Consider the following 12910-nt stretch of genomic DNA (forward strand, 5'->3'; position numbering starts at 1 on the left):
GATCAAGCACAGTTTCTGCTCCTTTGTTGAGTAAATATATTAGAGTACTAATGAACAAAATAGGGATAATTGGTTGTGGGACGTTTGCTGAACAAATTTAGGCAAAACATTGTGGCAATTATGGATGTATCAGATTGATTGTCCTCCATTCTCTACATGTACCTTACGTTTTTAACTTTGAGTTATTCTCCCCGTCTCTTCAAAACTTCCCCTTAAAATTTATGCTATTGTCAAATTATTAAGTATGACATATTGACGTAAAGATTTCTCCAGCAGCTGCACAGCTAATTATGTCACTTTACAAAACATCCAGCATCTTAAGAAAATAGTTATTATAAAAATAATTTAAGATAAATAAAGTTTGTATGCAAGTCCAAAATCATAAATCTGCTTTAATGCTAAAATAGAAAAGCATAATACAATACTTTCTGCACACTCATAGATAATGACACATCAGGTCCAGGAGGCTTTCTCAAAACAATTTTTATGTGTGAGCTTAAGGTTTATAGAAAGTATATGGAACTGTAAAAGGATTTGAGACTGCACATATAAATTTTAATTAGGCACACGATTAAGCTTTTCCTTTCTTTCATCAGCATCCTCATAAAACTTTAATTGATTTGATATTAAAAATGGATGCACAGTGCAAGAAAATGTGCCAGCATTGGAAGTTAAATAAAGTGAAATCATCTCAAATAACACGTACCAAAGACACAGCTTAATTCAAACGAAGAAGCTGTGGCATTTTTAATAAAAAAATAAATTAGATCAAAGAATGAATTATGCAATAAAGTAATGTTTAATTAGCCGTAGCTGCTTTGTATTTGATTAATGCATTTTCGATTAGATCTCTTCTTCTGCTGTGTTTTTTTTTTCCCTTACATGCCTCAAACTGTGCATATTGCTTAAAAATGTATTTTCTGTTAACCTTTCTCTGTGCTCCTTTGTTTCTGCTTTGTGTAGTTCCCCCTCAGGAGCCCAAAGTCACCTGTCGGTCCAACACCTACCCTAAAGGTTTCTACTGCAGCTGGCACCTGACACATCCTACGTACATACCATCCAGCTTTGAAGTGGATGTTCAGTAAGTCTAATTCATTTTCATTCACTTTTTAATTTTTTTTTTATAAATAAGTAATGCATAAAATATCAAAAAATATATCTGAAATTGTATATCGTTCTAGTTATTTTACATAGGATCCAGCAGAATGATGTTTAATAGGATTTCAGATTCTAGAGCACCAACTGGATTCTTGTGTCATGCACAATATTATTTTGCTAAAAATTTAACTAGGACAAGAAAAATTGGTAAATAATAATAATAAAAAAAACATTAGCAGTAAATTTGATAGTAAAATTATGTGGTTTTGGGATCCAACAGCGTGGCATGCAACCACTAAGGTGATGCTTTTTCAGCTCTGCGTTCTTCCAAGCTGGCTGTTTGTAATCCGAAGCAGGACTTTAACTGTCACTCGTAACTCTGATGCTAGGCGCTGGCATCTGGCTTTTATCTGCAGTAAATGAAGTGTTCCATTATGATTCACTGTTGACTCAGTGATCTTGAAGGAATGTAGATCTGCTTACTTCAAATGTGTGGGAGGTTTAACAGGCTTCAGCCTGCAGGCAAATGTCAAAGTGAAGATGCATATGCAGAGCAGTAAATAAGAACGTTCATTAAGAGAAAAAAAAGTACAAAGCAGAAAGGCAATGGTTGGAGATCTGTGGCTCATTTCTAACCCTACTTTGTCGTGTGGCTTTGAGCTGACAATGTTCATTTTAGCTGATTTAGATTTTTCTTTACAAACCATAATTGACAGCATTCATGTTTATTCTTCTTGGCTTTTTGAATGAGGCCCAGAAGTGACATCACATTGTGTGTGTGATGGAGCAGTCGCTATAAATCAGTGGTTCTCTAAAGACTAAATGATTAGGTAGCATCTTATTTTAGTGAATAGTTTGAATAATGGGGTAACAGCGACCCATTAGCAATTCAGTCCTTTTGTTTTATTCATACATTTGCAGTTCTAGTCATGTCATAATGACATCTCTATGTTCTGAAGGACATTTCTTGTCGGCCGAGCATCAAACCTATTATGCTGCAATTAAATATGGTTAAATGACTCCAACAACTATCAACCAGCAGGGACTCTGTTATTTTCTTTTTATTCGGGATCATAATTTGTAAGAGTAAACGGGCCCAAACATGATTCAGAATCAAGATAACAATGAATAATGTGTAAAACATGTATGGACACTGAAGTTTAGTACCAAATATTTACCCTACACACATGAAACGTAGTAAAAGTTCAGTTGCTTATTAGGACCTGAGACCTTCTTCTTCTTTGGTCATTTATTTGTCAATGTCCCTTTCATGTTTGAATGCAGAATATATTAATTGTTAGTTCTTTGTTGTGATAGTAACGGTTAGCACCACAATGTTAGCAACTTGCAAGTGTGACACTGGTGTGACATTACTCCCACAACTAATTGAACACACTGCAATGTGTGTTCGTTGGCCTCATGGACCCTTGGATCGGCTCTGCAATTTTAACATCAAAAAGTCATATATATATATATATATATATATATATATATATATATATATATATATATATATATATATATATATATATATATATATAATTTTGTTGTCAAAGGTTGGTAGAGTTTAAGAATTGGAAAAAATGTAGGTTTTTGGTCTAATTAAAATTCCACTATCACCAGTCTCATGTAAATAAAATCCTAACTTTGATGGATAAGTCAAAAACTTCTCTTCACATACAACCTTCACCTCCCTCATCCACCTCCTCCCCTTACCTTATCATTTAATTTTGCTCCTCAGACACAACCAGCACTCACTCTATGTGCAGAAAGATCCGGTCCACAAGAATCGCTGTCATGTTCAGTTCCCAGAGGTCTTCTCCAGCAGCCCATACAAAGTTAATGTGACAGCGGTAAACGCCTTAGGGAAAGCCTCCGCTACCCTATCCTTTGAGGAGTCCACTATAGGTAAGATGGATGTTTTCTCCTGTTTCTCATTTAGTGTACGTTCCATGCAGCTAGAGTTTTCCTCTCCTTTTTAAACCAGTTGTGTCTAAAGGTGACTAAAGCACAAGCTTGGCAGGAAATTAATCACACCGCTTCAGCACTGCAGGGCTTGGGTGTCACTTATAATTTCTGATGAAGTTTCGTTGAAAATTAAATGCTTTAATTTGGGTTATGCGCTTAAGGGGTTTAGAGGAAACTGACATTTTTAAATCACTCCCCCAGTCTGCAGTAGATTTTTTATTTTTATTTTTTATTTTTTTGTTTTATTGAAATTCTACAACAGCTTAGTTCAGGGACCGATCCAGCATCTTTGTTCCATTGCTGACAGGTTTCTGGCAAATGAATAAAAGAAAAAAAAAGTGTGTCAAAGCGACCCTTTGAGGATGCCAACACTCAAAACATAATAATGCTGTCGTTTGACCACAGATAACTGATTTTCTGACACTTCTAGTTTCCTTTGGAGTTTTGTTGCACATACAGCAATAGTTGGTGCCAGAGAGGCAAAGGGAATTGAAAATGCACTCTGCAAATAAATGTCAAACAACTTCAGGAGAATGCTGGATTTTTTAATTTTTTTTATTATTTATTCCGTCTGAGGAGCCAATCACCTGATGTTCTCCCATGTGATTACTGACAACACCAGATAATAAAGCAGCATAGTTTCAGCCGTTCGTGCTGCCTTAAATTGATTTAATTCAAATGAATCGCAAGTCAATATTCCGCTGCTATGCCAGCATATTTTATAAACCTGAGCGTCAGTTCTTTCATTGAATTATTTTTTCACATCTTCTTTAAAGAAGAGCAGGTTTGATGGGGAGGAATTTGTCCTGAACATCACATAATAACAGCAGTAATAGAATTCATCAGCAACTCTAAAGGGAAAAGCAGTGAAGGGGAGAAATTCGTTTTAAGGGAGGACTGGGGGGGAAACTTTGATAGATAAGGGTAAGTGCTATGAGCAGTCCTCCCCCCTGTTGCACTGCCAGCGTGGCACCGGCTTGCATGACACGTAAACACGCACAAAGGCAGCAACAGGGCCCTGAGACTGTGTTAACGTGTGTTGGTTTAAAACATTTGGTATTTAGAAAGAGAAAGTTTGTGTTGTATCTGTGTGGGCGGGTGTGAATACAAGCAACCGAGTGAAGGAGTGACATGCTCTGCCAGCCCCCAGACACGGGACTCATGAAAATGCTAATGGTAGCCGGATTAGCGCCTTGGCTGAGGAAATATCCCTTTTGGAGATATCGAAATACCCCACCACTTCCTTTTCATTCCATCTGCTTTCACTTTCCCCGTTGTATGCACTTTTTGGAACTTCACATTCATTTTCTGCTCTCCCCCCTTCATCTCCCTCCTTTGTTTGCTCTCTGTCTTTCATCATGAGCCAAATCATGTACATTACAATGAGAAGGAAAACAAGGTGGTGCTTTTCTTTTTTCTTTTTTTTTTGTTTTTCTCAAGCCTTTTGAAATGAATGTTTTTTTGTTTTTTTCTGGTTAAATGTGATCTAAAAACATCAGCAGGTTGTCGTTCATGTCTTTAAAACAGAAAATGGAGTGCAGTTGCACACATTGTATTATTAAGAAAAAAAAAGTTTACGCTTTAGGTTTTTGTGGTGTAAAAATATGTTGAATTTTTGCTGAACAATTAGAAGAAAAAAGATGTCGGATGAAAACAGAAATGAAAAAGCTGTAAAAACCTGGTTCCCCTAAAACAGAATAGAAAATATTTGAAGGAGAACAGCAGTTTTGTGTGTAACTATTACAAATTGAAACCCTGCTTTCAAATTGCAAATGTAAGCTATGAACTTATGGCACTAAAATTGCCCATGTCCTTCTTTTCCATACTAAATACTCTTCAGACCATCTTAGACTGAAGTTTTCTATGAACAATAAATATGGCACAGCTGCAGATGGATAGAAAGGTGAGGGTTTAACTTTATTTATTGAAAGCAGTAGATCTAAGACCACAGAAAAAGTAAGCAGGATACACAATAGTGTTACACAGGTATATATTAAAACACATTAATCTTGATAATCATACAAAACGATAAAAAAAAAGGTACATTCTTGCACTAGCAAATGACACAACCTGTGAAAGTGGTTGATAAAAAAAAATAGGTAACAGTCCCAGCCAGGACAGGTACTTCAGCATTATTACAGTAATAAATGAAATTCTAGCAGTGAATTAGACTGAGATAAATGTCAGGACATCCCAAGAGAAACCGAATAAAATAATCAGACGACAACCAGAGAGCCAACAGCATCTGAGGATTAGAGCTGATTTGTGCAGAAGTGTGAACTGGAATTGCTTCCAACCAGCTAGCATGACCAGCCAACAGTCACTGGGAACTCTCAGCTGCAGCTAAAAAGGGCTCCATGCACTTAATGACTAAAAAGGTTTGTCACTCAAAGATTTCAAACTGCATCTTGTGAAGTTTTGCAAACTTGCCAAAAATCATTCTTGTGTAGTTGTTTTTAGCCTAAAACCTTATAACGCACTAATTTTGGTAAGACTCATAAGACTGCAATTTTTAAATTAATTTACTTTCTACAATAACTGTAGAAAGTAAATTATAAAAGTAAATCACCTAGCACAATGAAAATGTTCGGTGACAAAAAACAAGTTATAGATCAAAAGCAACCTTTTATTTTCTGCGCTAAATATTTTGCATATATATATATATATATATATAAAATTTGTTTTTGAAAAGACATTTTCCCCTTGCACTAAACCAAAATGCTGTCTCTCTTTACTTCATCTGCACTTCATTCCTGCTTTGCTGAGAGTCTTTCTTTGCTATTCTAACTTTAATTCTGCCATTCATTTTCAGGGACAACGAGGCAAATCGTAAATAAATAAAGCAATTTTATGCTTGCCTGTGCACTTCTCAATTCTGAGTGGAAGGAAAATGTTCCTCAACTGTCCCTGTTCATCCAACCAGAATTGGATAAAATTAGATGAGAGGAGATGTGCGTGTCCATGCATGTGCTTGGTGTTGATTCAGTCACAACTTGAATGCTTAAAGAATCCCCAGACTAGTTAGCTAATATTATGTCTGTAGGTTCTAAATATTATATCAGCAAATGACCTTATTAAAAGTAAATGAATGAAGAGGTGTAAAAGCTATAAGTGCTCTTGTAAACCGACTGTTATTCAGAGGAAAGTTTACAAGACAACCTCCATTCAAAATATTCTTGCATAATTCTGACTGGATATGCACCGTTGGTACTTGGCAGGATTGGTCAAGCTCGTTTTAATTGGTTTTCTGGCACAAACTCGGCTTTTAAACATACTCAACAAATATTTACAAAAGGGGAAAATGAGCAGTGGAAAGGATTGGAGTTAATTGCTCGAAATTACATTTAGGGGAAGCTGGTGTGAAGGATTCCAGGTGAGCATTTCAAGAGCACTGTGCATACAAGCATGGGGCTGACTATTTAACACAGGAGAGTATATTCAAAATAAAATACTATTTACCAGTGTTTCAACTTTCCCTTAAAGTGATTGAACATTGTGCACAATTGGATATTCCCAATAGAGTGATATTTTTTTTTACTCGTTCTGATAATATATATAAAGCAGATTAACTGTCAACTTCAGGAATGGCCTTTCCAACATTCTGGCCTCAAGGTTTTGAAAATACCGTGGACAATACTTAAAAGTCATGTACATGCCAAAAAAAAAAAGGAAGAAAGTGTTCCAAAGAGTTGTGTCAGTAAAAATTCAGGCAAAAATATTGAAGGATCTTGCATGAGTTTGGTCAAGGTTGCAACTTCTCAACCAAAGTGTGAGTGTATGTAAACATGTGAGCATTCGCATGTACCTTTGACATTAGCGAATACCTGCATTACATGAAAACGTCTGGATTTTTTGTTGAAAAGTAAAAAAAAAACAACTACATTTCATATGTCTTTTCTGAGACTATGTAAACCTCACTGGAACTGTACATTTGGAAAAGATCAATCTAATTCGCTGTAAATCAGAATAATTGCTGTTTGACAAACTCTCTGGTGCGATAAGTGTTTTTGTTCCTTAAAATAGAAGGCTGTGCTTTAATCAATTTTAATAGTTTCTTTGCTATCATTTACTTAATTTAATTTAGTGCTCACTGCTTGCAGGACAGTTTTGACACTAGAAAACAGCTTAGCTGCATTTGTCTGTGAATGAATGGGTGTCCTGCGTTTGACTGGTTTCAATAGAGTCAGCAACATATGCTTTTTTTTCTGTTCCATTTCCTTTTATGAAGTGATTTTTTGGAAAGATTTCATGGGAAACCAAAGAGCACTGATTTGCTTCGTCTTTATTGTTTGTCAAAGTACTGCGTGAGAACCCATCATCTGGTGCATCAGAGTCCAGATTTTCTGAAAGCCTTTTTATTAGGACAAGTCTATAATGGTGTAAAAGGGAAAAAAAAGTGGATGAATACTGTTCTCAGATGCTTCACTCTTGTAAAAGTAAGTGCGTAAAAAATTAGCTTTTAGAGAAACATCTTTGTTCAGCTTCAGCAGAACATTGAAACTTTTTCTTTAACGAAGACAGCTTTTCTTTTGTTTCCTTTCTTCTGTTCTCGGATAATGTATGTCACACAGCTCTCAGATTTTTATCACAGCACAGATTTCAAGGCATCTCATTAACAAACGACAGAGGGGTTGGCATGACAGGATAATAGCAATGAAAGTAAAGTTTATAAAGCCAAATCCACATATGCACAAATACATCTGCACTCAAATTTATCAAGTTCCTTGTTTTCCTTTTTTTAAAATTTGTATAATCATTAAGAGATTTTTTTTTTCAATCATGGTGATTGTATCTTTACATTTTGCTTTTTCTTGTTTTTAGTGTGTTTCAGATGCTGCATTGGAAATAATACCTTCAAAGGAACTATTCTTAAGAGGTTTTGGAATAAACAAAGATTTTCTTTTACTCATACAATGAAAAGCTGTCATTTTTTTATTTCTTTGTAAGTTGGAGTGATACTTTAAAAGCCTTTGGGCACTCCATTCTCAGATTTATCTGGTTTGTTCATGTGCATATTCTTTTATCCATTTCGTGGGACAAAGAGCAAAATATAATATTTCCTAGTTTCATCTTACTTATGTGAAATGCATCTACTTCTTTTCCTTTTCTATCTTACATATTTTCTAACAAATATAAGCATGTTTTAGTAAGGCTTTTATTATAATGTTTACTCATTTTATCTTTCAGTTGTGCTCAAACTCTAAGCTGACAAACTTCATATTCATTTTCAGGACCAAAATATGTTATAAAGCATAAAAAAAAGTAATCACTAGGCAGCCGAGATTTACAGCTATGAGGCACTGGGGAATGATGACATTACATTTGGAATAACCCTAGCATCAGTGCATAACACAGGCACCAACTAAACCAGAAGTAGTGATCATAAAATGCATAGCTGAAATTTGAGTTTATTACATTACATTGTTGTATGATGATACTAATAGTGCTCACCAAAACAATACAATTCTTACAACATAAATGTAGAGATATTTTCTGCTCCCGTTCTGACATGCATCGTTTCTCTGATGTGTCCATGTGTCGGCACATTTCACCCTGCTGCTGTTTTGTTACCTCAATCTCCAGTTGGAAAATTGGAAAGTCACACAGCAGTTATGCAAGTTTTACTTTTCTCAAGGTAATCCATCCATGTTTTACTCGTGATGATTTGGCTACAGTTTGCACCAAGTTTTCACCCCATATTGATGTTGTTTTGCACTAAAAAGTCATTTTAAGTTAATGTCATACATATTATAAAATGAAAGGAACTTAAAATGTTGGCATAAAACCAGTCTGCAGTCAAATGCTCTCTTCATTTGGCTCAGACACAGAGAAAATGTGAATTATACATTTTCTCTGTTTAATTCACATTTAAGCCACAAAACGAAACGGGTTATATTTTCACCAGCCTCATGTTTCATACAGGGAAAACTAAATCTAAAATCCATTATACCAGAATGTTTCTGCTCACTTGACAAACTTTATGCTCACAGTTACAGTAAATGTTTGAAACCTGCCTGAGCTTCCTGTCCTCACTCACACAACCATCGTTTCCCTCAATTAATAATTATTACTGAAAAATGTTTACCGTCTCCCTTTTCTCTGTTGCTAAGTTCTAATTAGCTGCCACCCATTCATACAATGATTTGAAATTTAAAAGATCTCTGTGTCAGTTGTTCAACAATATTCCACGAGACACTGCGAATCCACACTGCATGTCATCATGCCTATTTTTGATGGGCTAAAAAGGCTTTTTTGTTGACATTTTCTTTTTAATTGCTTATTTATTTTGTCTGTGCCTTCCTGTCTGCTGCTACTTTGAATTTGTCAGTGTGCTTCTCGTTTGGTTGCCAATCTGTGTGTATGATGGTATGCATTTCACCATTTTATCAGACATGCAGATTATAATTGTGGCTATCTATCATTTCCCATTGTGATGTGTGTGTAGTTGTGCATTTACTTGAGCAAAGGGTTTCCTGTAGCTGAAGATGCAGGCCAGTGGGCTCCCTTGTGGGAATGATATAACAAAGACCGGGTCATTCAATATAGTCTGAAAAGCTCCAAATTGAATTGTCACAATCTCAATGTCACAATCATTCAGGGCTTTCTTAGTGAACAGTTTTTTTACATACCTTCTCATCAGGTCTGATGGCCTTTTATATTTCCCTTGCAACACTTCCTCCAGTTTCTCCTTTCTGCCTTGATTTCCTACAGCATAAACACCTTTGTAGTCGTCTAAATCATTCTACTTGAAACATAGAACAGAAATAAACTGTTCTATGCACTAAAAGCAGTGCATAAAAAGTTGGAAATTATTTAAAAACATTAACTTGTGACCATCCATAATTACACATAACCATCCTTTCTGATTTTCAATACAATTTTTCCTCTTTACTTTGTTTCCAACCCCACGTCAGTCTAAAATATATCAGTGTTGTGCGGAAAAACATTTAAAATATCAGCTACGCAGTGATATTTAAGAACTACAGGGTTACACATTGGAAGATGTTCATCACCATTGACTGACTGCTATGGTTTTGTCCATAATGCTGGTTTTGTCCACCTTTTGCAGTAAAACCGGACCCCCCGGAGCGCGTGACGGCATCCCCGATCCGTTTAAACCCTCGAAGGCTGGAGGTGTCCTGGCACAGCCCTGCCACATGGCCCGATATAGACACATTTCCTCTGAAGTACTTCCTTCGATACCGGCCACTCATACATGACAAGTGGCAGCATGTGAGTACGACTGTATGTCTGTGCTTTAGCATTTATTACATTGTTGCAGCATTGTGTTTGAGTTGGGATTTAGGTTTGGGACTAAGGTGTTAATTGTTCTTACGGTTGCTAAGGTTTAGGGGCAGAGTCAGGGTAAAAATAAATTGCATTGAAGTCTGTGGTTTTAATGTGACATGAAGTCACGTAGAATTACATGGCAACCGGATCTATACTTCTATATATGTTCAGAAATCATGCTCAAAGTTAATTAAACCAAGACTTTTTATGAAAGAAAACAATTTTCCAAAGAAATGCCTCTGAGAAAAGTTTTAGTAAAATTACTTCAATTGTGGCCGTTGGTTTGATTCCTGGAAACACAGGGATCATTTCTCAGCTGCTTTGGTGTGTGTTACTCCATTTGAGTAATTTTTGTGGGCTCACTTCCCTAAGGGCTCCTTATAGCAAAAACATATGTGTCCACTATAGAATTCCAGGGATGAAAGCTCTTTCCACCAAGGTCGAACCTTGTAGTGTTATTATGGTGCTTGTCAGTGGTTTGCTAAGGTGTTGTTCCAAGATCTAAGGTTACAAACTCTCAAATGAAATCTTATATGCAAGAATTGTAGACCATTTATATATCCTAGTAATCCATACATATGTCTTTCAACACCTTCTCTAATATCTGTCTCTATCAGTATTGCTGGTGTTGTCATTTTATTTTGTTATTTAGAGGTTGCTTGTCACTGCAGTTGATTTGTTTCAGTTTCAAATTTGCCATGAAGTTCACCAAATATATGGCCCCACTTAGCATTGTTGTTCCTCCTTTCAAAGACGAACAATAGAAGTAAATGTATTTGAAGTGTGTTAACAGGTTTTCTTCTAGGTGAAGCTGCAGCCATGCACCAGAAAAGGTTTTCACCTCAGGGACAGAGATTGATGTAGTTTCTAAAGAAATTGATCAAGCTTAGGGTTGTTTTTATATGACTGTTGGCTTTCCTCATACAGCTATATTAATTTTATTTTCTTCACCATATTTACCACTCATTCAGTGGCTGGAATGGATAAGGATGTTATTCAGACTCAATTCTTTGCAAAAGGAAAAGTGAAATTTAAACCTGACAAACAGTGAAACTTTTCTTTCCCTCTGTACTGCTAATTAATCAACAAATGAACCAAACATAGGTGGGAAACCTTAAGTCAATATTTGGATTGAGCAACGACACGCAATTTTGAAATTGCATAAATAGGTTTGACGACATCCAAACTCCCTGTTTCTCTGTAGTATGCTCTGATGAATATCTTTGTGGTTGAAGTTCTTGATTTCAGCTGTGGTGAGTGTGGCTTCCTGAAGGTAATTCTGCATATTTTAACTCTGGACTAGACAGCCATTTATTTTTGTGCCAAAGCGGTCACCTCAAAAACAATGTTGTAGCTGATCTTATTTTAAAATATATGTAGTTGAGTAAAAAAAAAAAACAATCATTACCTTTCAATACAAACATCATTAGCTTCTATAACTTGAGGTCATCATTTTGCAGTATTTGTTTCTGCACACCTGTCTTCAGATTCAAGAAAATCACTTGAATCATGTTTAACTTTACACTTTGAATGGCACTTTCCAACAGTCTGGTAATTTTCTTTTCCATCATGTTAGATTAGATTTCTTATTTTATTTATGACTCCAATGAATATCTGAGACTAGAATACTTTGGTGTAAAAATGAGTTAATGGTAAACCTGATGTCTACTGTGTGACCTTTGGTTGAAACCATCACCATGACCTACAGTCACTATGGAACATTGGTGCTATACTTTGTACTCAAACATCTTTCCATTGGCCTCGTCTGTCAAAAGGAAACTGCAAGATTGCAAACTTAAATTGGGATATCTTATTTTTTTTTCTTTTAGAGAGAAGAATGATCTTCTATCTGACTGTATTATTATGAACCCCAATATTAGAGTCTGAGATGTACCTCTTGAGCTTTTTGCTTGATCTGACATTGGGGTGAATTTGTTTTGAATTTGTCTACTTTGAACTGCCTTGAACATTGTACGCATGAGATTATTCCCTCGCGTGTACAACGAAGTCATTGTACACATTGTACACAACTATCATGCACAATGGAATGATAGTTTAAAAAGTTTAGAAATTGCCTTATAATACTTCCCAGGCTGAATACAACAAACATACTTTCATTTTGCTAATGTGTCATTTACGATAGATTCTAGAGATCTGGTAGCCTTATGTGTGGGTTTGGCTGTTTTAAAACGTTGGTTCAATCATACTGACAAAGCCACACTATTTTTGGAACCATTTTATCCTCGTTATTGCAGCATATGACTCATTACTGCTTTTAGAGTGGATGTGTTCAATATTTGTCTTTGGATACACACTGATGCACTGAACATTATTGCTAAAAGTTATTGAGCTGTGACATAATTCATTTAAAAGAGTTTAATGAAGCCTCTAAAATAAGACACGCTGCTCATTGGCCTTATACCATCACGTCAATCACCATAGCCTCAAAGGTTAATTGAAGTGGTTACTGTTGCTCAGGAATTTGACTTTGATGTGGTTAGACAACAGGGATGCTTGTGTATGGCTTTCACATGGAACATTATGAAATGTGTGT

General features: G+C 35.8%; 1 protein-coding gene across 2 annotated transcripts in view; it reads left to right on the top strand.

Moving 5' to 3' along the window:
• cntfr (ciliary neurotrophic factor receptor) overlaps window positions 1-12910 on the top strand; it is a 233352-nt gene that overhangs the window by 191684 nt on the left and 28758 nt on the right. For both annotated transcript variants that reach the window (XM_088011037.1, XM_088011038.1), the window contains exons 5-7: window positions 964-1081; window positions 2840-3006; window positions 10136-10299. In XM_088011037.1, the coding sequence (XP_087867163.1) occupies window positions 964-1081; window positions 2840-3006; window positions 10136-10299 (449 nt within the window). The remainder of the gene's footprint in view (window positions 1-963; window positions 1082-2839; window positions 3007-10135; window positions 10300-12910) is intronic.

The sequence above is a fragment of the Poecilia mexicana genome, unplaced genomic scaffold (genome assembly GCF_051168715.1).
Source record: "Poecilia mexicana isolate PSO_F unplaced genomic scaffold, ASM5116871v1 scaffold_12, whole genome shotgun sequence".
Taxonomy (NCBI): Eukaryota; Metazoa; Chordata; class Actinopteri; order Cyprinodontiformes; family Poeciliidae; genus Poecilia; species Poecilia mexicana.